The 27,084-nt window shown below is 40.7% G+C and overlaps 1 protein-coding gene across 1 annotated transcript in view; it reads right to left on the reverse strand.

Annotated features, from left to right (window-relative positions):
* Positions 1-13,578: 13,578 nt before the first annotated feature.
* LOC114645749 (telomerase-associated protein 1) overlaps positions 13,579-27,084 on the reverse strand; it is a 168,993-nt gene continuing 155,487 nt past the window's right edge. Inside the window, exons 53-55 of the mRNA XM_051923152.1 lie at positions 19,490-19,569; positions 16,831-16,935; positions 13,579-13,964 (exon numbers count right to left, since the gene is read on the reverse strand). Coding sequence (XP_051779112.1) covers positions 13,845-13,964; positions 16,831-16,935; positions 19,490-19,569 — 305 coding nt within the window. The 3' untranslated portion in view covers positions 13,579-13,844. The remainder of the gene's footprint in view (positions 13,965-16,830; positions 16,936-19,489; positions 19,570-27,084) is intronic.

Genomic DNA, 27,084 nt, shown 5'->3' on the forward strand with positions numbered 1-27,084 from the left:
GCAAGCAGTCAAAAAAAAATCAATAGGGCTGTTTGCCTTTTAAGTATGCGAAGCACCGCGGCACAAAGCTGTTGAAGGCGGCAGCTCACACCCCCTCCGTCAGGAGCCGACAAAGAGAGAGAGAGAGAGAGAGAGAGAGAAAAACAAAGTCAAAACTCAATACGTGCCCTTTGAGCTTTTAAGTATGCGAAGCACCGTGCAGCATGTCCTTCAGGAAGCAGCTGCACACAGAAGGTAGCAACGTCCTTATCGTCTAGGTGTGCGAACAGCCCCCCCTGCTCACACCACCCTACGTCAGCGTAAGAGAGAGAGAGAGAGAGAGAGAAAGTAAGCTGGGTAGCTTCTCAGCCATCTGCCAATAGCGTCCCTTGTATGAAATGAACTGGGCAAACCAATTGAGGAAGCATGTACCAGAAATTAAAAAGACCCATTGTCCACAGAAACCCGCGAAGCAGCGAAAAATCCGCGATATATATTTAAATATGCTTACATATAAAATCCGCGATGGAGTGAAGCCGCGAAAGGCGAAGCGCGATATAGCGAGGGATCACTGTATATATATATATAAACAACAACATCCAAGGACATGTAGAAGATTATTCTGTATAATATATATTTATTTTATATTTGGAGCACAGCCAGGTTATGAGTCTCACTGAAAGTCACAGGTGGGGACAAAATCTCAGCTTCGGATCTAAAGTCTAAAGCTTTATTGATTACGGCTCATTGACTAAACATTACTTTTTATTTTTGGAAGTATTTCAAAACAGCTCGACTAAAATACACACAAATTAAAAAACATTGTGCATGTAAAGTAAACTAAACCAACCTAAAATGTGCTGTGTATTTATAACAATCATTAAATATCATTTGTTCATTTTGTGTTTTGCTTAAGGACAATTGTTCTTGTTTTGTAGTACAGTAAAATCCCTCCCTTCCAGCTTTTTCCATTGAAACGTCACATTCTTGATCACAATCTTTTCTGAAAGTATGCTTTCAATCTGAAAGAGATATGTTACTCTTAGTAGAGGAATAAATACAAGAAGAAACTCATACTGTTTTCTAAAGGAATAAAATTATCACTACATTTATAAATAATGAGGGCTCAATTTGATGGATAGATAGATAGATAGATAGATAGATAGATAGATAGATAGATAGATAGATAGATAGATAGATAGATAGATAGATAGATAGATAGATAGATAGTGTCGCAGGTGGCCAGGATTATTACCTGGCCGGGACGCCAGAAAGGACCGGAAGGTGGCAAGAATAGCTTCCAGGCCATGAGGGCACAACCGCCATGGAACAGGAGAGGACCACGGGAAAGGAGAATGAACTGTCAGAGTTGTTGGGACCCGTGGCCACCGCCTGGGGGCGCTTTACACCTCGTGGGACCCGGATGTTGTTACTTCCGCCACACTCTGCAAGATGGCGGAGGAATCTGCCAGGAAAGTCCGGAGTGTTTCCGAGGCAAAGGGCAACACTTCCGCCACACCAGGAAGTGCTGCCGGATGGACGTCATTAGCCACCTGGAGCACATCCGGGTGAGAATAAAAAGGGCAGCCTCCTTACAGTCATTGAGCCAGAGTCGGGAGTGGGAGAAGGACAAAGCTCACTGGAGGAGGATAGAGGCGGCAAAGGACTGAGACAGAGTTTAAATAGTGGTAATTATTGCTGAGTGCATTGTCTGTTGTGGTGGAATTGTGTTTATTTAATGTTTAATAAACGTGCGTGTTTTATAAAGATGTGGTCTCCGACTGGTGGTGTCCGGGCAACTATCACAATAGATAGATGTTCAAAAAATATGTGTCAAGGATGTACTGTATATACTGTATGTAGCCATTAACTTTATTAAGTATTCAAGGGTAAACATTATCTGGTGATTTTGTAAATTTCAGCCTAATTTATACAAAAGACACAAGCTGAAAATGTGTGCATGTAAGGTATTAAAGATAACTAAATGTTTATAAATAAAGAAAATTAAAACATTCTAATCCATGAAGAGTAAAATTGTATGTCTGTTAACACAAAAATGAGTAGATTAATTTTCATGACACACTATCAAAAATAATGGTCCTTTAATGGCACTTTATATTTCTTTACTGGGTTGTGTGTTGTGTATGAAGTTAGTTCTTTGTGCTTTAAAAGACTTCCTAATAAGTAGAAAAAAACCTGAAATCTTTACTGCAGTGCCGGACCAGCATTTCACACCTAGGCCTTCAGTAGTGCACCGTCTGAATCAACCCGCCCCTCAAGAACTAATTTATGGTTATAAAAAACCATCTTAATATGCAGAAATACAGTATAAAGAGCCGTTGCAACGCAGATAGATAACTCCTGTAGCCACAATAAATGCCTTTTATTGAATAGACAAACCAGGGGTCAACAAGTTCCTTTCTACTGCAGCTACAGCTGCGACACACATAAAAAACATCAATAATAACTCATAAACTTGCAATATTATTTAGGAAAATCGCAACATTTTACTCACCAAAAATTCAGATTATTTGTAAACAAAATCCATCCTCCTGTCTTTCCTCAAAAACAGTTCAATTACTCTGTCGTACAGATTATCCGTGCACTTCAGTTCCATCACGAAGTCCCTTTCTATCGCCATCGAAGCTAATGCTGAAAGTCAAACCTGCCCTGTCGTATTTCTGGCATAAGTTTTAATTCGCTTTAGGGCTGAAAATGTCCGCTCGACAGAAGCAGTGGACACGGGAATGGTCACCGCCAAACATACCAATGTGTACAGCTGCCCCATGCTGTCATTCAGATTTTTCTATTACACCATCCCATCCAATTAACGGGTCTGAATACGGTGACGTTGCCGTACGCCTGCTAGAGGGCCCTAGTGACACCAACTCAAAATCTGATTGGTTGAAGCAACAGTTCAATCAACATTTATTTTGTGTTAGAGGGCCTGCAGAACGGATTGTGAAGGCCACCACTGCTTTACTGTATGGTAGGCTACCTAGCAGGACACAAAAAAAGAAAACCTGGACTTAGCCTGTGTTATTGTGTGCAATGAGGGCTCATGGGCTATTGGTATTTCACAAATCTGTTATCTATTTACTGTACAGAGCCTGTTAGTGATCTAAATAAATAAACGATCTTTCTGGAGCCTTCATGTGGTTACAATTTGTTTTTTGTTTTCCCTACTGGAGCACAGGCAGGTGAAGTGACTTGTTCAGGGTCACACAGTGTTAGTAGCAGGATTTGAACCCTCAACCTCAACATTGGAAGTCCAAAGCTTTAACTGCTATGCCAGAATCATACTGTACAATTTTCCCTGCCAAAACCCTGCATGGTTTTGAGAATATTGTATTTCTGATAGCATAGGCTTGGAGATGGGAAGATCAGTTTGCAAGTGAGTCTGTATTTGGTGGAAATGTCCTGCTTTCTGACAAATTATACTGTTACTTTAAATGAAGTGCTACTAACAAAAACAAGGAACATTTGAATGTTTGTTACAAAGTTGAAGTAAAACATTTCCAAGGAAGATACAAACTAGTTGATGTAAAAACAGAATCCACCGTGACAGCTGCAAATTTAGCTACAATTGTTAAAATATCACTGAGTAAATAGTTTGTTTATCTTGACTCTTACTGCACGGATTCTTCTGATTTACAATTTAAAATATGTGTAATGTTCTGGGATTTCCAGAGAGTACATACCTAAACATTAATGACATTATAAGAAATACAAGAAATAGATGAAGATCACAAAATCTAGGAATAAGCTGTTATGATGCAGCCTACTGCAATTTTTAATAAAATCAAACACTTCTAGTCTAATAAAATGTATAATTCTGCAAAACATATATTACAGACCACAATCACACAAGATATTTCTCAGTATTTCTCCTGACTCTCATTCTGGTCAGGTGGCCTCTGTCAAGTTGATGTTCTTCCATGAATTTCAGGTTCTGCTTAATTATAGAAAATGAACAAACTATTTCAAATTGACTGTCAACTTCTCTCAATGAATGAAACGTCCCATCTGTCAAACTTTATAAATTCTGTTTAGGGAAAACTGTAGAAAGGAACTGGAGGCATTGCTATGTGCAAAAAAGTTTCCCAAAATGTTATTATGAGCTTTAGACTTAAAACATGGCATTCTGGGGTACTAGCAAGGTACAGAAAAAGATAGAAATTTGAAGGAAGGAAAGAATTTAGTTTTCGCTCTTCATCTTGTAATTGTATTGGTAAGTGGGAGAGCAGTAAAAATGCATTTTGTGCCACCAGCTGAGCTGGAGTGTTGACCAAAGATTTTCAAAATGTTCTTGTTAGGATTCTCCTCTCATTGCTCAAGTACAGTTAAAGATGTATTAGAATAACTAGTTAACTGTTGATAGCTTTTAAACATTTAACAAGCTAACAGTAGTTTTTTTTTACTATTTTCCTATATATTTGTCATTCTGTATTGATTTACAAAGCATATGCACTTAGTTTGCTGGGTCTCTTCCCGGCGCTGTTTGCTGATATCACTGTGTCAGCTTTCAAAAATGCAGCCTGAAATCTAAGAAATGAGGGAGACGTTTGAATGGAACATAATTATCAAGTCATTTATGATGCAGGAACTGTCTTGATAGCAAACTGAAGAAATCGCCTCTCATTGCATGGAATTGCTGCTTTTACTTGCTTGAGGAGATTACCGAGTCAAAGTACTGCTGCTACACTTTGGAAATAGACATGCATACCCCTTAGGAGGCATCTACTTGTCAGATAAACCATTATTGAAAAACTGTTGGGAGACTTTACTTTTTACGATAGTGTAGTTGGCAATATATTTTCCATCATTGCATTAAATTCCAAACCGTTTTTCACTGAGGCTGTGTTTTCTTAAATTACATTTCTATTTTCCTTTACTATTTACTAGAGGGCTTTGTCTCCTGCTCGCTTCACTTGCCACCCCCTGGGCCTGTGCTACGCACTAGGCCTCTTTGTGGTTCTGCCACTCGCGTATGAGGATGTGGATGTACAATTTAAACAGATTTTTATTTTCATGGGAATTGTTACATATGCATAATAGAACTATTTTACATTACAGCGAGTAATTAACCATATTAAAAAATAGTAAAATGTAATAATTTGAAAGTAAATTATGTTTCATGTTGCATTAGAGTTATTCGTTGAGTAATACGATTTTGTTCTGTTTGGCTTGGAAATTAACACGCAAAAACTTTTTAAACTTACACTTTTACTGTAAAACTTCAGTAAAAACAATTTTTTGAATTAAATTTTCATCAATATTGCATTGAATTTTGATTCTGTGTTTGGACTTTCATCGTGACAATGCAACGTATAATTGCCAGTGATTGAGTTTCGTTTCTTTCACTCTGTTAAATAATGTTTGAATGTTTGGTTTTGAGATTTGTTAATTGTCTTTGCAAAAGCTATCCTAACGGGAACCTGTAAACATTTAAATACGAATGGCATATCAAGATCTCCTTTGTTGTCTAATGTTATCCCCTGAAGACAGTACATTACCTTTCTTGGATACATCCTTCTTTCAACAGTAATTCGTGCAGTGGAAGATGGGATGGTGTTAACAGTTGTAGATATTCTTCTGGATATTGTAAGTTGATGTTTTCATGTTCTGCACGATCACCACCATCTTTTTCAGCATTGTCTATTGATACGCATTTAACCAATTTTTGGTGTTAATTGTTGTTTCTCTGTGTTAGGATTGCCCGTGTACTCATTTTTTCTGTTGATAACCCTTCGTGATGAAATTCTTCAATAAGATTTGGACATAACACATCTTCTTTAATTGGAAACTTAAAGTGAAGAAAACATAAAAATTATTAGAGCTGAGAGAGCAGGAACTGTGTCTGACAAAGCATTCACACAAATGAAAGGTGAGAGTACCGCGTGTGTGGTTGAAAATGTTGAGAGGAGGGCGGGACTTGAAAAAAATCTCATGGCCAAAGTCTCGCGGGACTTGAAAAAAATCTCTTCAAAAAAGTCTTGTCTCGTTGCAGGATTTTTTTCATATAATAGAGAGATTTGTTTCATTCACAATATATATACTATTTGCTTTATTTTAGGTATACACCTCTCAAAATTAAGTTACCTACATGTTTCAAAATTAATGGTAGACAAGAAGGAGAGATAAGCAAATCATCTTGGTGACAAACACTTCTTTCCCAACATTCGTGTCACATGTTTATTTTTATTCTCCTTTTCATTGTGTTCTCAGCAAAACATCACATTGATGACAAGTGCTGAGTGATATAAGAATCAGGAGCTAGCAGGTCATCGTCACATTACAGTACAACAAAGTTTGTGTTGACAAAATGCTGATCTGACACTCGTTTGCTGAATTGGTAGAAACATCAGAAAAAGCAACAACAGGAGCGATGGGGCACAGGCATTTAGTATGCACTGTATGTAGCTGCTGGTAGGTAACAGGATTAAGCACGAGTCAAACGCATACGAAAAGAAATTTTTCAGTTCAAAAAAGTTGGTTTTAAAAGGTTTAGTGAAAAATCAAAGCAAAAAATTCAAAAACGAAAAAGTTGTTACACACTGTGGCACGCGGCTGGGGGTGGTACCCAGCTGGGATGCCAAAGAGGACCGGAGGAGGACTTGCGCCGCCTCCAGACCACGAGGGGGGCGACTGCCTGGGTTGCTTTGGGGACCACGGGTACAGAGCTGTGAAGCTCAACCCTGTAGGGGCCAGTGGTCACCGCCAGGGTGCACCCCAATGCCTTTGGAGCCCTAGACCTCAGCAATTCTGGGTGTAAGCCCTCCTCCGGTCCTCTTGGGCGTCCCGGCTGGGTACCACCCCCAGCCGCGTGCCACAACACATAGAATAAAAGGCAAAAAAGGAATAAAAATGTCTCTTCTTTAATCTTAGCTTTTTCTTGTTAAAATTTAGTTGTATTTCATACTCAAAGATGCTTTACCTCACCTTCAGTATGTTGTAACGTACGGCGCTGCACGTTCAATAGAGCATGTTGCGTTACATACTACTGGGCACGTTAAGGCCCGGTTTGATACTGTGTGCCCTCCATGCCTCACTTATGGGCAAGGCAGGTCACTAACTGAGGCTAATCTGTAGTCAGAGGGACAAAAATAATTAGAATATTCCAATTTAATTCAGCTTGTGGGGGCTAGAAGAACCTGCCATAGACTATGTACTATTTTACAGGCAAACATTTAAGATAATGAAGCAAAAACTTCTATCTACTTGACATAACCTAAATAAATAGCAAATGGCTTTTACACTGTATGTCGTATCTTAGCTGCTCTGTCTGAATGAAGTGTGTACCAGTAGGTACAAAAGATGGTGGCAAACATCAGCATTGTTGTATTTGGTAGAAAAATTCTGAAGGGAATCATACATACTGTATATATGTGAACATTAATTTACCAAACTAATAATGTCTATTTCTAAACACTGGACCTGTTCTTTCTGCACCATGACATTGTGCATCTTTGAAACAGGAATATCAAACTGCTGGCTTCTTTTTGATGACGTGGTGGAAGTCCATGTAGACATCCTTGATGACTTTTACAAATTTAGTGCAGTCCTCCAAAGCAGTCTGTGAAAATCAAGATGTAGCGTAATGTCTTGTGAATGAAGTACTATTGACATTAATCTCCTTTTTTTCTCCAAATTAGTGTGGCTACCTTATAAGGAAGCAAATGGTATTTTTATGTACCTCTTCACTGTTGTGTGCTGCAAAGCCTTAACTAAGAAAAGCAGCAGTGCATGCAAGTAATAATAAAAAAAATAAAAAACAAAAACAGATGAGCCTGATTTTAATACACCTTGAACAGTTCAGGTTGCACACGCACACACATACACACTTAATGGTATAGAAGACAACCATTCAGGCACCGACAGGCTTGCAGCACCCACCATGAAGATAATGTCACAAACTACACAAGGCCAAGGTTTTTCTAGTTAAGTACTTTGAGTATCGTCATCTTCTTCTTCCAGTGGCTCCCATTTAGGGATCGCCACAAGGGAACATCCTTCTCCATCTATCTCTATCTTTTACATCATTGTCTGCCACACCGACTGCCTACATGTCCTCCCTCACCACATCCACATCAATCTACATGCTTCCATTAGGTCAGATTATCTCGGGACATAACGTGAGCTACCACAGCTATGCTGATGACACACAGCTGTATTTATCAATAGCACCTGATGACCCCAAATCTCTTGATTCGCTAACACAATGTCTAACCTGTATCTCAGAATGGATGAATAGTAACTTTCTCAAATTAAATAAAGAAAAAACCGAAATCTTAGTGATTGGCAATAATGGATACAATGAGGCTATTAGAAATAAACTGGATGCATTAGGATTAAAAGTCAAATCGGAGGTAAAAAGCTTAGGGGTAACCGTTGATTGTAATCTGAATTTTAAATCGCATATTAATAAAATCACTAGGACAGCATTTTTTCACCTAAGGAACATAGCAAAAGTTAGACCTCTTATATCATCGAAAGATGCAGAGAAATTAGTTCATGCGTTTGTCTTTAGTCGGCTAGATTACTGTAATGCACTCCTCTCAGGACTACCCAAAAAAGACATCAATCGTTTGCAGTTAGTGCAGAATGCAGCTGCTAGAATCCTTACCAGGAAAAGAAAATCCGAACACATTTCTCCAGTTTTGATGTCACTACACTGGTTACCTGTGTCATTCAGAATTGACTTTAAAATTCTGCTTATGGTTTATAAAGCTTTAAATAATCTCGCCCCGTCTTATATATCGGAATGTCTGACACCTTATATTCCAAATCGCAACCTCAGATCCTCAACTGAGTGTCTCCTTAGAATTCCAAGAGCAAAACTTAAAAGAAGTGGTGAGGCGGCTTTCTGCTGTTATGCACCTAAAATCTGGAATAGCCTGCCAGTAGGAATTCGCCAGGCTAATACAGTGGAGCACTTTAAAAAACTACTGAAAACACATTACTTTAACATGGCCTTCTCATAACTTCACTGTAATTTAATCCTGACACTCTGTATATCCAATTCATTATAATAACTATTCATTCAAATTTGTACTAACCCCTACTCTCTCTTCTGTTTCCTTTTCCGGTGTCCTATTGGTGGTGGCTTGTGCCACCACCATCTACCCAAAGCACCATGATGTTCCAACAATGATGGATGGATTAAAAGCCAGAAGTCTGTATAACCATCAGCATCAAGTGACTCCGTGAGAACCCTAACTACAAAGAGGACTATTTAATTTATGTTAGGTAGAATGCCCAAAGGGGACTGGGCGGTCTCGTGGCCTGGAACCCCTACAGATTTTATTTTTTTCTCCAGCCTTCTGGAGTTTTTTTTTGTTTTTTCTGTCCACCCTGGCCATCGGACCTTACTCCTTTTTATGTTAACTAAGGTTGTCTTATTTTAATTTCTTATTTGTCTTTTATTCTTCTTTTCTTCATTATGTAAAGCACTTTGAGCTACTTTTTGTATGAAAATGTGCTATATAAATAAATGTTGTTGTTGTCCTTAAATCTCCTCTTTGGCCTTCCTTTTTCCCTTTTGTCTACTTTCACCACCTGTTAGGTAATTACTTTGAGCATAAGATAGAAAATTGGAAATAATGCTTAAAACAACAAGACTGAGAATTTCTATAAACATTTTAAAAATAAGTTAAATTACTGAGGGAAACTTATTACTTCTTTTTCACAACATTTGGTGGCTGTGCCCCATTGGCCCTTAATTCAATTCAATTCAATTCTTTATTGTCATGTGTACAAGTACCATGTACAATGAAATGCTTGCTTGCATGTTCCCCCACAGACAGTGAAAATAGACAAAAAAAAAAAACAATAATATAAATAAGTAAATAAATAAAACTAGAATCCTAGGAATAAATAAAGACAGTGGAGGTTACTAATTGTTCATGAGTCTGACTGCAGTTGGGTAGAAACTGTTCCTGAACCTGGAGGCGTGCGTCCGAATGGACTTTAGTCGCTTCCCAGATGGGAGGAGGGTGAAAAGTGACAATGCAGGGTGGCTGGGGTGCCGCCTGATACGGTTCACTTTCCTGAGGCAGCGTGTAGTGTGGATGTCATGGATCGTAGGGAGCTGTGTGCCCGTGATCTGCTGTGCTGTGTTGTGTTCACCGCCCGCTGCAGAGCTCTGTAGTCCTGAACTGAGCAGTTTCTGTACCAGGATGTGATGCATCCTGTCAGGATGGATTCCACAATAACACCTGTAGAATCTGCACAGGGTTGTGGGGGACATCTGGGCTTTATTCGGTCTTCTGTGGAAGTAGAGGCGTTGTTGGGCTTTCTTGACTACTGCCGCAGTGTGACTTGACCATTTAAGGTCATCAGTGAGGGTGACTCTGAGGAACCTAAAGCTGCTGACCTGCTACACAGATTCACCTCTAATGTAGATGGGGCTGTGCTCTGTTGCCTGTTTGTGGAAATCCACAATCATCTCCTTAGTTTTGCTAACGTTGTCCTGGCACCATTCTGACAGGAGTCTGACCTCCACCCTGTAGGCCGTCTCATCGTCCTCGGTGATCAGACCTATTACAGTGGTATCATCAGCAAACTTGAGGATGATGTTAGTGCTGTACTTAGCTACACAGTCATGGGAGTAAAGAGAGTAAAGTAGGGGGCTCAGCACGCTGCCCTGCGGGGTGCCAGTGTTGATGGTGATAATGGAAGAGATTTTTCCACCAATATGCACTTGCTGAGGTCTGCCAGTGAGAAAGTCCAGTACCCAGTTGCACAGTGAAGAGCTAAGCCCCAGATCCAGCAGTTTAGCAAAAAGCTGGGATGGAATGACGGTGTTAAATGCAGAGCTGTAGTCCACAAACAGCAACCTTGAATAACAGTTCTTGCTCTCCCAATGAGACAGGGTGGTGTGAAGTGTTATGGAGATGGCATCCTCAGTGGACCTGTTGCAACGGTAGACAAACCTAATGCAGAAAGGGCAGTGATGGTCAGTACCCATTACATGCAGAGAAAGAATCAAGGCTAGTTTTGACAGCTTATACATTTTTGAAAAGAAAATAATTTTGTAAGGCTCTTTTCTATGGAGGAATATTTTGGACACATTTAAAAAACAAATGCACAAATAAATAAAAGTACTGTGAAATTTACCTTAATAGATAGATAGATAGATATTTTATTAATCCCCAAGGGGAAATTCACATACTCCAGCAGCAGCATACTGATAAAAAACAATATTAAATTAAAGAGTAATAAAAATGCAGGTATAATAGTCAATAACTTTGAACAATGTTAAAATGTACCCCCCCCCCCCGGGTAGAATTGAAGAGTCACATTGTGTGGGGGAGGAACGATCTTCTCAGTCTGTCAGTGGAGCAGGACGGTGACAGCAGTCTGTCGCTGAAGCTGCTCTTCTGTCAGGAGATGACACTGTTTAGTGGATGCAGTGGATTTTCCATAATTGATAGGAGCCTGCTCAGCGCCCATCGCTCTGCCACGGATGTCAAACTGTCCAGCTCCATGCCTACAACAGAGCCTGCCTTCCTCACCAGTTTGTCCAGGCATGAGGTGTCCCTCTTCTTTATGCTGCCTCCCCAGCACACCACCGCTTAGAAGAGGGCGCTCGCCACAACCGTCTGATAGAACATCTGCAGCATCTTATTGCAGATGTTGAAGGAAGCCAGCCTTCTAAGGTAGTATAACCGGCTCTGTCCTTTCTTACACAGAGCATCAGTATTGGCAGTCCAGTCCAGTTTATCATTCAGCTGCACTCCCAGGTATTTATAGGTCTGCACCATCTGCACACAGTCACTTCTGATGATCATGGGGTCCATGAGGGGTCTGGTCCGTCTAAAATCCACCACCAGCTCTTTGGTTTTGCTGGTGTTCAGTTGTAGGTGGTTTAAGTCGCACCATTTAACAAAGTCTTTGATGAGGTTCCTATAATCTTCCTCCTGCCCACTCCTGATGCAGCCCACGATAGCAGTGTCATTAGCAACCTTTTGCACGTGGCAGGACTCCGAGTTGTATTGGAAGTCCGATGTATATAGGCTGAACAGGACCGGAGAAAGTACAGTCCCCTGCGGTGCTCCTGTGTTGCTGACCACAATGTCAGACCTGCAGTTCCCGAGACGCACATACTGAGGTCTGTTTGTAAGATAGTCCACGATCCATGCCACCAGGTATAAATCTTCTCCCATCTCTGTCAGCTTGTCGCTAAGGAGCATAGGTTGGATGGTGTTGAAGGCGCTAGAGAAGTCTAGAAACATAATTCTTACAGCACCACTGCCTCCGTCCAAGTGGGAGAGTGATCGGTGTAGCATATAGATGATTGCATCCTCCGCTCCCACCTTCTCCTGGTATGCGAGCAGCAGAGGACTTGTGTCCATCCAGCTGTTATGTCTCTGTCATTCCAAAAAGATGGTGCATCACAAACATTTGTAGTAATAAAATATACTGCTTTTTTCATTCCAACAGATGGCTCATCACAAACATTAAAACTGTTTTTATGAATTCCATACCAAATGGCATATAACAGAGACATTTGCACTGCATGGTACACTGCAAACATTAATGTTGAGGTCAGCGTTGATTATTTAGATTTGAACTCGTCTTAAACGGATAACTCTGCTAGTGTGACAATAAATAAACAATAACAACATGGAATGTCAGTATAAATAAATAAATGTATCATGAAAATAAATAAATGTAACATGAAATATATAGGGGCGGCACGGTGGCGCAGTGGGGAGCGCTGCTGCCTCACAGTTGGGAGACCTGGGGACCCGGGTTCGCTTCCCGGGTCCTCCCTGCGTGGAGTTTGCATGTTCTCTCCGTGTCTGCGTGGGTTTCCTCCGGGCGCTCCGGTTTCCTCCCACAGTCTAAAGACATGCAGGTTAGGTGGATTGGCGATTCTAAATTGGCCCTAGTGTGTGCTTGGTGTGTGTGTGGGTGTGTTTGTGTGTGTCCTGCGGTGGGTTGGCACCCTGCCCTGGATTGGTTCCTGCCTTGTGCCCTGGGATTGGCTCCAGCAGACCCCCGTGACCCTGTGTTCGGATTCAGCGGGTTGGAAAATGGATGGATGGATGGATGAAATATATAGATATACATATACGTTGCTTATTTTTTATGCATACATTTCTTCATTAAGTTATTTCAGTGACTCCTCATGCAACATGACATAAGCCCTGAAATGAAGTGTCCCTTTTACTCATTCAGGTTGGGAGGGTGGGCTCTTGCAAGTGTTGTTTTTTGATTGGTGAATTATTGGTAGAGAGGATGTAAAGTTTCATAATTACAGAAGACACTTCAGATGCAAACTTCTAATGATGAATTTGGAGCTGGAGGGTGGAGTTGCCCATGCAATACAAGAGGACACACTCGTCTTCAAATTCACATTCATTCATAATAGAAGAAAACACTTTTCTGAAACTCTTACATTAAAATCTGCATTCTTTACACAAAGAAAAACTCTTTTTTTTCTATTTATTTTATTAATCAATTTGTTCCCTTGAAAATAGCTGAATGAGCAATATGCAATTACAGATCAAATGATTCACTGTATTTTTTCAGTTACTACATAAGTATAATGTATAATTACAATATATTCTTTTTAGTATTGCAACTAAATAACTGAGTAAATATTCCAATAATAGCAAAATATATTCAAAGCAATTATCCAAAAGATTTTAAATAGTTTATTTAAAGATAATACAGGTTACTGAGTCAACACATCCATTTCAATTAAATTCCTAATCATCCCATTTCTTATTGCTTAAAAAAAGAATACATTTAAAGAATAACCCACATAGCACCATAAACAATACACACAGGTCTTTAAAGTATATTTATGGTAAAAGTGTAAAAACGTTTATATCTACACCTTACTCTACTGCTCTTCATTTTGTCCACTCAATAAAGTAAATATTTCCCAGAATATCTCCACATGCCAACAATCTGTCTTGAGTGGGGTTCAATTCCATACAAGAAACTGGTGCCTTACATAGAAACAAACCCACCTAAAAGAAATCCAACAAAGTTCGTTATTATTGTTTTGTTTATTAAATTCCTATTGCTTGTTTTGCAGCTTCACTTAATACATTATAAAGATTTATGAAGGAAATTCCAATATATTCTAAAGCCAACATCTTTCAAATCGTGTAGCTTATAGCACAAACTCAAGTACATGTGGTATGTGCCAAGATTTGTTGTTTTGTATTTTAAAGAACCTTACTATTATTGAGGAATTAAAATTTTTCATATTTTGTACAGTTCTTTAAAAATGTATAAGTTAACTTTCTGATTACACCATAGCACACTAAGAAAACAAGGTAATATCTGTACACTGCTTGTGTATGGTTAACAGTCTCAAAGTTCTGATTTTATTCCAAGGATCTCAGACTTGCCTGAAAAGGTAATTGCATTTTATAAGTTCTTTTCTCAAATTAAAAGAACTTGCAAAAATAAAAACAAACTAGAAATATACTACTACTGTGGTACTTTGATAAAAAAAAAAAAGTAGTAATAAAAATGAAACCCAACAATAATTTATTATTGATTTTATTATGCAAAATGATTATATAATTTATTAATATATATTATGGTATAGTTTATAATTTGATTTTATCATAGTTAGTGGGTTGGCAATTTTCAATTTGTATCACTATAAAACACTGACCTTTAATCTAAAACATCTTTTTCACATAAACACTGTGCTCAGACGTGTCTATTTGAATAAAATCACATCCTCAAATCACTACCTTGCTTTTTCTCATCTTTAAAAAAAAACTCTTTTTGTCTTTCATGACATGTTGGACTTCTGTGTCAGAAAGTTCATGATTTTGACATTTGTTGCTATTATGCTTATATTTCCTTGAAGAGTTACCAGACAGCTGGGCAACCACAGCAGAAGTAGTAAGGGTGACAGCAAGAAGGGTGATTGGCGTGACACCTGGACAGAAGAAGGAGGAAAAGGAAACCTGGTGGTGGAATGGAGAAGTACAGGAGAGTATACAGAGGAAGAGGATGGCGAAGAAGTGGGATAGTCAGAGAGATGCAGAAAGTAGACAAGAGTACAAGGAGATAAGGCATAAGGTGAAGAGAGAGGTGGCGAAGGATAAAGAAAAGGCATATGATGAGTTGTAGCAGAGGTTGGACACTAAGGAGGGAGAAAAGGACCGATGGGCTAGACAGAGGGACCGAGCTGGAAAAGATGTGCAGCAGGTTAGGGTGATAAAGGATAAAGATGGAAACGTACTCACAAGCGAGGAGAGTGTGTAGAGCAGATGGAAAGAGTACTTTGAGAGGCTGATGAATGAATAGAATGAGAGAGAAGGTTGGATGATGTGGAGATAGTGAATCAGGAAGTACAACGGTTTAGCAAGGAGGAAGTAAGGACAGCTATGGAGAGGATGAAGAATGGAAAGGTCCAGATGACATACCTATGGAAGCTTGGAGGTGTTTAGGAGTGATGGCAGTGGAGTTTCTAACCAGATTGTTTAATGGAATCTTGGAAAGTGAGAGGATGCTCGAGGAGTAGAGAAGAAGTGTACTGGTGCTGATATTTAAGAATAAGGGGGATGTGCAGAACTGTAGTAACTTCAGGGGGATAAAATTGAGGACCCACAGCATGAAGTTATGGGAAAGAGTAGTGGAAGCTAGGTTAAGAAGTGAGGTGATGATTAGTGAACAGCAGTTTGATTTCATGCCAACAAAGAGCACCACAGATGTGATGTTGGCTCTGAGGGTGTTGATGGAGAAGTTTAGAGAAGGCCAGAAGGAGTTGCATTGTGGCTTTGTGGACAGGGAGAAAGCATATGGCAGGGTACCTTGAGAGGAGTTGTGCTATTGTGTGAGGAAGTCAGGAGTGGCAGAAAAGCATATATAGTTGTACAGGATATGTACGAGGGAAATGTGACAGTGGTGAGGTCTGCGGTAGGAGTGACGGATGCATTCAAGGTGGAGGTAGGATTACATCAAGGATCGACTCTGAGCCCTTTCTTATTTGCAATGGTGATGGACAGGTTGACAGATGAGATTAGACAGGAGTCCCCGTGGACTATGATGTTTGCTGATGACATTGTGATCTGTAGCGAGAGTAGAGAGCAGGTTGAGGAGAACCTGGTGAGGTGGAGATATGATCTAGAGAGGAGTGGAATGAAGGTCAGCAGGAACAAGACAGAATACATGTGTGTAAATAAGAGGGAGGTCAGTGGAATGGTGATGATGCAGGGAGTAGAGTTGGTGGATGAACTTAAATACTTGGGATCAACAGTAGAGAGTAACGAGGATCCTGGAAGAGAGGTGAAAAAGAAAGTGCAGGCAGAGTGGAATGGGTAGAGAAGAGTGTTAGGAGTAATTTGTGACAGACGGGTATCAGCAAGAGTAAAAGGGAAGGTCTACACCAGCTATGTTATATGGGTTGGAGACGGTGGCACTGTCAAGAAAACAGGAGACAGAGCTGGAGGTGGCAGAGTTAAAGATGTTAAGATTTGCATTGGGTGTGACAAGGATGGACAGGATCAGAAATGAGTACATTAGAGGGTCAGCTCAAGTTGGATGGTTGGGAGACAAAGTCAGAGAGGAGAGATTTTGTTGGTTTGGACATGTGCAGAGGAGAGATGCTGGGTATATTGGGAGAAGGATGCTAAGGATAGAGCTGCCTGGGAAGAGGAAAAGAGGAAGGCCTAAGAGAAGGTTTATGGATGTGGTGAGAGAGAACATGCAGGTGGTGGGTGTAACAGAACAAGATGCAGAGGACAGAAAGATATGTAAGAAGATGATCCGCTGTGACAACCCCTAACGGGCGCAACCAAAAGAAGAAGAAGATGCTTATATTTCACTTTCCTAATAAGGTGATGCTTTCTTGTAATGTTATGTTATTACCTGTTTCATTGTCTCACAATTCCACAGTTTTACAGTATGGTCATAGGATGCTGTAATAATCACACTTTCAGTTATTTTCAATGCACTGACTTTATCTTTGTGTACCTGTTGAGGAACAGAGAAAGATAGAATTAAAGAAAACTTAGACTTTATGTGTTGTGTAATTTTTGCAACTGCACTTACAATAGAGGAGTTTTGTCATCATTTTCCACCCTCTGGCCTTGCCATTACAGAATTTTTTTTAATCATTTCAGTGACTTTTTTCACAGATGTGGACACTGTTTCAGACACTGCTTCTAGCAAGAATTCCTTTGAGAATGCTGTGTCTATTTAGGAGTTCCTCAGAGTGCTCCTTCCACCGTTCAATGATATCCCCAGCGGAGATCAAATGATCAAATTCTCACTATCCTTACTAAGAACAGCATGGCCAATGTTCTGTCTACCCATCCTGAATTTTTAAATGTTTGTCAGAAACTCTTCAAGGATGACTGAAAATCATTCTCTATGGTCTCTCCAAATTTCACCAATACATAGGTCTTTGGTTTGGCCACTACTGCAACTGCCAATGTTGTGGCCGGTCAGGACCTCTATCACTTCTGGAGACCCTCTTGCTCACATGCCATGAAATGACACTTCTTCAGCTTAACAGCATTCCATACTGCTGAGGTCCATAAATGTATACTAGGACTTTTGTTATGGCTGGCACTTAACCAAGTTTTGTTTACAGCTTGTTGCAGTTGCCTCTGCTGCTAAGGTCTTAAAAAGGGTCTATATGGACTCTATGACCCCAATCTATTTCATGATGCTCAGGTGGAAGATAAGTTCTATTAGTCGTTCCAGGCACTGGCTCAGTCCCTGTTTCTGTCTTTTATGTGTATCCAGTGGATGTTCTAGCCATCTGACCCAACTTATCAACAATCGGGATCAGTTAAAGCTCAGAACCTAATTTATCTAAATGTCCTGAATATACGGTTTTGAATCAAGTGATTAGAATTTAAACATGATTGTTGTGCTTTGGCCCAAGGTATTCTAATGCCAGGTACACTTATGAGCAACCTAGCAATTAAAAAGGGGTGGTTGTTAAAGACAGTCCATGACTATCACAGAAATTCAGTAAAAATTCAATTCTTGGATTCAAATCAGGCAGGCACACCAAATTTTTTTAGTAAGGGCAATTTGGATTGTGTGAGGAATCAAAACTCCAGTATCCCTGTGGCAAGGAAGCAGCACAGACACTACACAAACTCAGGTAACAACATTCTTTAAATCAAATTACACTTGCATTTTTACATATTGGTGTGTTTATGTTAGTGTGTTGGTTTGAATTGTAACAGATGTCACGATTCAAAGTGAAGTCTTGCTTATTAACTCTTTGAGAGATGAATATTTTTTTTGGCAGCTGGCATAGCCATCAGCAGTGTGTCTGTTTGTGGAGAGAGTGTCAATCTTGTCAAGAGGTTTACTTATCTTGACAGTGACATTCACGTCTCTGGTGACTCTTCCTATTAAGTCAGTAGATGGATTGGGAGAGCATGGGGGGTCATGAGGTCACTGGAAAGGGGTGTGTGGCGCTTCTGATATCTATGCAAAAGGACGAAGGTCCAAGTCTTTAGAGTACTGGTGCTTCCTGTCTTGCTATATGGTTGTGAGACATGGATGCTATCCAGTGACCTGAGATGAAGACTGGACCCCTTTGATAATGTGTCTCTCCAGAAAATCCTTGGGTACCATTGGTTTGACTTTGTGTCGAATGAGCGGTTACTCATGAAGTTCCGAATGAGGCACATTACCTGCATTGTGAGGGAGCCATGTGGCACGTTTCCCAGAGGGTGATCCAGCTCATAAGATCCTCATTGTTGGGCACCCGAGTGGCTGGACCAGGCAAAGGGGTCACCCACGTAACACCTGGCTGCAGAAGATAGACGGTCATTTCTGGAGGGTGGGACTGGACCGCATGTTTGCCTGGGGGGTTACCAACCGGGATCCTGAGTTGTTTTGTCATGTAGTGGGTGCGGCAACGCATTGTACCAGTGCATGCTCCCCAACTTGACTGGACTTGCAGTGATGCGCAGCAGAGCAGCTGCCAGGTGGTGGATCTGCCTTCATGCAGGCACCGTCTGCCCAGGCTATCTTCACACAGGTGCTGACAACCCAACCTGTCTTCATACAGGTGCCATCTGCGGGAGCTAAAGATGGATCCAGCAAGAGATTGAAGCGATTGCACAAAGCAAAATACTCAGTGGACAATGTTTTGTGTATTATTGTTGGATCAGACTCTGATTTTGATGCAAGTGATCTAGAGATCGAAAACAAAAGTGATGTACCAGCATCAGCTGATCGATCCCCAGCTGATTGTGGTGATGAACGTGTTTGTGTAATGACCAGCAGCTGCGTGAAGACTCTCCCTATATGTTGTTATAAGTCAACACCTATTTGAAAAGTTCTAAGTGCTGGAGTAGTAGTTGCATATGAATTTTACGACTCTGCCATAAAAAATAGTCCACTCCATAACAAAGAAGAATTTCTAACACATAACCTCCCTTGGTACCTTTTTTTTAATCTTTGTACCCTTTCACTGCTCTGCTTCTCCACATACCACACAAGGGAGAGGTAGAATGTTTAGCTTCTTTACTATTTGTAAAGCACTTAAATTCATTACCTTCATCTTGCTCCATTCACAGTCTTTAGAAAACTCTTTGTACCACATGTATCCTTCAGAATCTCCACAAATAAAAAACTCTGGGGAGAAAAAATAAAATAAAATTAAGGATTAAACACCTAAGCATTTAATTAGTTTGAATGTTGTATTCATACAACATGATTATCATTTTCCTAGGCTGGTTGCTACTTGATACTGATTGGATTAAGGGGATTAAAATGATGGATAGGGGGATGAGCAAGTTTTAGTTTGTTAGCATCACCCATTTGAATTGAATACTACGTAAATGTACTGCTATGAAGTACAATACTAGATACATAAATTATATTTATTTTACTCATTTTATGACATTGTAAAATTGAAATTTAGGAAAATGGAGAGTAGGCAAACCATGAAAGGAGTTAAACATTTTATTAAAATTGGAGTTCTAACATTCTGTTTTATATAAAAATTATAGGCACAACCAGTTGCTCATTATATTTGATGCGACTGCCTGAAGATAAGATTTCAGTGACTTTGAAAGAGTAATGACTGGTGGCACTTGTTTAGCACGAGCTTAAGCAAAAGGAGGAGGAACTGTAGGAAAAGTAATGTTTACAATGAAGATGGAGGGAAAGACATCATAATTTGGAGGCAATTATGACTAAGGCAGGACATTTTTTGAGCTTGATGTCTGTGTCTTGATTCAGGATGTGATGAAAAACAGACAACTATAGATCATTTGACTGTAAAACTTAATATACAGCGGAAGCAGGATGTGTAATCAACTTCCAGTAAATCAAAGTCTCAATTTTTTAGCTCGATTTTTCTCTTCGCTGTCAACTGGATTCTTTCAAAATAATTTGTTTTTACTACCCTTGGCTCAGGCTGGACAGGAAAGGGTGGGATTGGGAGGTTTTGGTTCTTTGTATGGTATGTTTGCTTTTGTTTATATGCTGTTATTTTGTCTTTATTTAATAAAAAAGTTATATCACAAATAATAAGAACTCACATAATGGAACACAACATTTTGATTCATTAATCATTTTATATATTATATATATATATATATATATATATATATATATATATATATATATATATATATATATATATATACAGTGGAACCTTGGTTCACGAAGGTCTTGGCACACGTACAACTTGGTTTACAACCAAAAAGTTCATCAAACTTTTGCCTCGGTTCACAACCACACACTCGGTATACGAACAAGCCAGTTTCCCTTTCGGTTTGTGCGCGTTTCCGCACCTGTTGCATTGTTCTCGGTCAGACGTGTGTGCATGCACGTGCATGCGTGCGTGCTTTCGCTGTGAAGTCTTTGTGCTCTATTTCATTTCCCTTCCAGTTCGTATGCGCCGATTACTGTATTTAAGCACGTGTTCAGCCTCTCCCTGTTCATTGTTCTCAGTCAGACGTGCGTGCTTTACCTGTGAACTCTTTGTGCTCTACAGTATTTCGTGTGCTTTTGCAGTTAACCATGGCTTCTAAGCAAGTGAAGAGTGGTGAGAAGAAAGTGTTGCAATGTTACTTTTCTCTTTTTTTCAAATGTTTATTTTTTTTACATGTGCTTAAAACTCATTTAAAAAGAGTGTTTACAGCGATCGGGTTGTAATGCTATTAGCGTGAACTCCTGTAATGCTACTTTCTTGGTTGGCTTTTAAATAAAGGTCAGATTTTAAATACAGCGATCGGATTGTAAGGCTATGGCGCGAACTGCTGCAATATTTACGGGTGGTAAGGGCTCACATGCTGCTGAGAGGGGGGGGGAGGCTGGGGGCGGGCTCACGTGCTGCTGAGAGAGAGAGAGAGCCTGCGCCTGCAGCTGAGCAGGGAGCTTGGGTGTTTGTGTCAGTGTTATTCAATGTTTTTACATTAGTTTACTATTACACTGTGCATTCTATGGTGTAATTAACTATATTTGTGCTTAAAAAAATATTTAAAAAAATATATACATAAAATCCTATGGGGGAAATTGCTTCTGTTCACGACCAAATCGGTTTACGACCAGAGGTTTGGAACGAATTATGGTCGTGAACCGAGGTTCCACTGTATTATATTTATATATATATATATATATATATATATATATATATATATACATATTACTAACCGAGAATGCTAAACCGGATGATGGACGCAGGCACATCCGGCCATGGGCCGTAGCTGCAAAAAGACGTACTGCGCAGGCGCAAGAAAGGGCCGCGAGAGGCGGACAAGACCACAGAAAAAAGGAGTGAGCAAAGAAACAAGAGGACAAAGAAATGAGACACCGCAAGCACAGAAAAAGGGAAAAGGCAAAGAAAAATGTAGTCAAAGGCAGGCACCGCACGAAACCCATTGCACACGAAACTAGCACACAAAAAAAAGAAGACGCTCGCGCACAACGGCAAGGCTCCCCCCCCTACAGGCACCGGACGGGATACACACCAAGAGGGGGATTTAACAAGCCCCTGGAACACAAAAAAAAAAGAACACAAAACCACCCCACACACCCTACAAGCAACGGACGGGACACACACAAAGAGAGGGATTCAACAAGCCCCTGGAACACAAAACGAAAGAAGACGCGCGCGCAACAACAATCCTCACCCACACACCCCCCCCCCTTTCCCAAATCAATAAGAAGTGACACCCAAAGCCACATATCTAAAGGAAACGTCCATATTAAACATACGTCATCTCAAAACCTTCACACTAGGCAGCATAGGTGGATCTCATTAAAATAAAGCACTATTAACCGTTCAACTGGAGAAAAGGCTCCATATTAACAGTGAGTGCGATCCTCCTTATTACTTATACATATTTCGCACGCTGAGGAACAAACAAGTCATGCATACACGGTCACGGGTACAAAACGATTCGGATCGGATAACGGGACCAAACACACGAACACGAATGAAACCAAAACAATACACGCCGGCGCATACAACGCGCTTCGGAAAATACGTGAGAAAAAATGTCTCGGATCAAAAAATTCAAAGCTCGAGTAACCCCGTTATAGAGACGTGCCCAAATGAACAGACACATTGAACGTAGATGCATACAGTACGCGTCTCAAAGTGCTGCATCGAAACAAGCACGATTTCAAAAGAAAGAGCTCGCGACTCAGACATACAAAAAAGGGAGCAAAGCAACGCGCATATGACCGGCCAGAAAACAAGCAAGCGGGACTCAAAAAGCAGAAAGCTCAACTGACCGACATACAAAAACGGACAAGGCACGATACAAACAATGCACGACGTAGAGTGAAACGGACTTTGCACAAAGCGGTGGCGAATCAATTAAAAATCAAAAATAGCGCGTCACAAATAATGGACATGCAACAACGCGGCACTCAAACGCCACAAGCAAAACATGCCCGTCGCAGACATCAATGCCAGACGTCTGCTAAACGCTTACGCCAGTTGGCTGACAACGCTTTCAATAATGAGTCCACTATTGAGGAAAATTCATTGGGATTAATGAATGTCATTTGCAATCATTGTCATTCACTTAACTTCACAGAAGAAACAACTGGCAATACAAATAATGAATTTACACGTTGTTGTCAAAAGGGGCAGATTAGAAAGCCTCCTTTACATTCATATCCTGAATATCTACAGAAGCTTCTAACTAAGGATGTGCCTGAAAGTAAAAACTTTATGAACTGCATTAGATCCTACAATAGTTCATTTGCTTTTGCATCTACCGGAGAACATAACAGGACACCAAAAGGCAATGGCCCATACTGCTTTCGCATATGTGGTTAACACAACGCACTATATTATGTCCAAAAAATATTAATGTTAATCACATTATTAACCAGGTCATTTCATTACTTCCTGGAGAGACACGGCTCTTTCTAAGCTCTGACAAAGTTGACTCTGATGACGACAATGAACATCTGAATTTCCCCTTAGAATATTTGAACACTATTAACCCGGACGGATGACCACAACACAACCTTACCCTTAAAAACGGAACAATAATCATGCTATTAGGAAACCTTAACACTAAACAGGGTTTATGCAATAGCACACGGTTAGTCGTCAACACCATAACACACGATGTTATTCAAGCAACAGTTCTTTCAGATTCACATGCTAACAATACTGTTCTCATTCTTGGAATTGACCTTATGAGTTCTGACCTGGAATTACCTTTTACATTGAAACACCGACAGTTCCCCATTAAACCTGCATTTGCCATGACCATCAACAAATCACAAGGACAAACCATGGACAAAGTTGGCGTCTACCTCTCTGAACCCGTTTTTGGACATGGACAACTTTATGTTGCCTTCTCATGTGTTTGACGTTCATCTCACATTAAACTTAAAGTTAAAAATGATCCATGCCAAGGAAGACTCATTCAAAGACAAGACACCATCTTTACTACTAATGTTGTATACAGAGAAATATTCCAATAAAACATTACTCTATGCCAAACTCTCTATTTTGTATTTATATAGGCATCATCCAAACCTGCACACTATTCTATATCTAATTCATACATCTCACTCTTTATCATGCCCCAACGCCAGGGGTTGGCGAGCGAAGCGAGCAGGAGGCGGAGCCCCCTAGTATATATATATATATATATACACACACACACTTTCTTAATCCCCAAGGGGAAATTGTTGCATAGCTTTTGGGATTTAATGCCTACAAATACAACTTTGTAAGTACAGTCGTGCAAAACAGTGGTGGAAACATATGTTATCAGATAAGTAATCATTTACGTTCTCACTTTTATTCTGAGGTTCATTATCTTGCAATGGTTTGGATTAATTAAACGGTTAAGTGAGAAAGGTAAACGCCAATGATTACTAATTGTGAGTGATAATATCCATCCAAAGGTAAATCATTTTTTTAGTTACGGTAGACAAATCTTTCACAAGACAATACATTAAACCACATTTATAAGAATTCAACCCACGCTTAATCATTCATATACAGTCAAAGTACAAGAATCTTTTTCAAAAGTCATTTACTCAAATACAGGGTCTTTCCAAGTTTGTGTTTTATCACCATTGCTATTTACACTGTAAATTGGCAGACCGGGGTGGTGGTCCCTCTCTTTAAGAAGGGGGATCGGAGGGTGTGTTCCAACTACAGAGGGATCACACTCCTCAGCCTCCCTGGAAAAGTCTATTCAGGGGTCCTGGAGAGGAGTGTCCGTCGGATAGTCGAGCCTCGGATTCAGGAGGAACAGTGTGGTTTTCGTCTTGGTCGCGGAACAGTGGACCAGCTCTATACCCTTAGCAGGGTCCTGGAGGGTGCATGGGAGTTTGCCCAACCAGTCTACATGTGTTTTGTGGACTTGGAAAAGGCATTCGACCGTGTCCCTCAGGGAATCCTGTGGGGGGTACTCCGAGAGTATGGGGTACCGGCCCCCCTGATAAGGGCTGTTCGTTCCCTGTACGATCGGTGCCAGAGCTTGGTCCGCATTGCCGGCAGTAAGTCGAACCCGTTTCCAGTGAGAGTTGGACTCCGCCAGGGCTGCCCTTTGTCACCGATTCTGTTCATAACTTTTATGGACAGAATTTCTAGGCGCAGCCAAGGCGTTGAGGGGGTCCGGTTTGGTGGGCTCAGGATTGGGTCACTGCTTTTTGCAGATGATGTTGTCCTGTTTGCTTCATCAGGCCGTGATCTTCAGCTCTCTCTGGATCGGTTCGCAGCCGAGTGTGAAGCGGCTGGGATGAGAATCAGCACCTCCAAATCCGAGACCATGGTCCTCAGCCGGAAAAGGGTGGAGTGCCCTCTCAGGGTTGGTAGCGAGATCCTGCCCCAAGTGGAGGAGTTCAAGTATCTCGGGGTCTTGTTCACGAGTGAGGGAAGAATGGAGCGTGAGATCGACAGGCGGATCGGTGCGGCATCCGCAGTAATGTGGGCTCTGCATCGGTCTGTCGTGGTGAAAAAGGAGCTGAGCCGCAAGGCGAAGCTCTCAATTTACCAGTCGATCTATGTTCCTACCCTCACCTATGGTCATGAGCTATGGGTAGTGACCGAAAGAACGAGATCGCGAATACAAGCGGCTGAAATGTGTTTCTTCCGCAATGTGTCTGGGCTTTCCCTTAAAGATAGGGTGAGAAGCTCAGTCATCTGGGAGGGGCTCAGAGTAGAGCCACTGCTCCTCCGCATCGAGAGGAGTCAGATGAGGTGGCTCGGGCATCTGATCAGGATGCCTCCTGGACGCCTCCCTGGTGAGGTGTTCCGGGCACGTCTAACCGGGAGGAGGCCCCGGGGAAGACCCAGGACACGCTGGAGGGACTATGTCTCTCGATTGGCCTGGGAACGCCTTGGGATTCTCCCGGAAGAGCTAGAAGAAGTGGCCGGGGAGAGGGAAGTCTGGGCATCTCTGCTCAAGCTGCTGCCCCCGCGACCCGACCTCGGATAAGCGGGAGACAATGGATGGATGGATGGACAAGTGACCTAGGACAGAACAATGACCACTGCTCTATTTTCAAATATGCTGATGAGACCATGCTTATAGGACACATATCTGACTGAGATAAAAAGCCCTTACCTCAGCCAAATGGGTTGTTTAGTAAAATGATGCAATTTTTGACTCTGAATGTCAAAAAGTCCAAAGAAATAATATTAGAAATAAAGAGACAGAAATCTGTATGTTTACTGGGCATTGTTCTGGAGGAGGAATTGAAAATAATAACTACATTTAAATACTTAAGAGCTCACCTAGATAATCTTAACAAAAAACATATACTCTAAAGGCAATCTGTGCTTATTTCTAATCTGTAAACTCTGATTATTTAAAGTAGACAAGAACTTCATGTTGTTGTTTTATGACAGGGTGATCCAGTTTGTCATCACTTTGAGCTTCATTGCCTGGAAGAAGATGCCATTTACTTACACACTAACAAACATTCATGTAGAGACAACATACAGTTATTAATTACCCTAAGCTGCATGTTTCCTTCCATATGCTAAAAACTAGAGTTCTTCGAAAAAAAAATGTTCTGACAGAGAAGTAAATGTGCAAATTCTACTGAAACAGTGAACTAACAGGAAACACTTCAGGTTCTCTGTGCTGTACTTCTTCATCATACTCCACATCAAAATAAAAAAAATAATACAATTAAAATACAATATTTTATTATTAAAAAGTAGAGAGATATTTCAAAACTGTAAAGTTAATTTTGTTAAATTTCTCTATCTCTGCTCTTCATCGAATATATGGATACAGTTATGGCAGATATCCAGGTCCTAGTACCACGGACATTGCTGAACATGGATGATGTCATGATCATGGAGGAAACAGGACTTACCATTAAGAAGCAGATGCAACGGTGGAAAGACGAGATGAAAACAGTCTGTGACTAAACCTCAGGAAGACAGAATACCTTGAAAGCAGCCAGTAGAGACAGCAAACAATACGAGTGGACAGCCACAACCTGAACAAGACCATGTAAGCGCCCAAGGTAGCACCCTCCCTGACACCCAAGTGTTGCCACAGCGTGTTTCAAGTGGCATTTAGTAAGGGACGTCCTGTGCGATCGATGGATTCCTAATTACATCAAAGCATAAGTGTTCAACCAGTGAACCTCAACGGTATTAAATGTTGGCTGGCCACCGCACAACAAGAACAGGCGCTACAT

The sequence above is a fragment of the Erpetoichthys calabaricus genome, chromosome 2 (assembly GCF_900747795.2).
Source record: "Erpetoichthys calabaricus chromosome 2, fErpCal1.3, whole genome shotgun sequence".
NCBI lineage: Eukaryota > Metazoa > Chordata > Cladistia > Polypteriformes > Polypteridae > Erpetoichthys > Erpetoichthys calabaricus.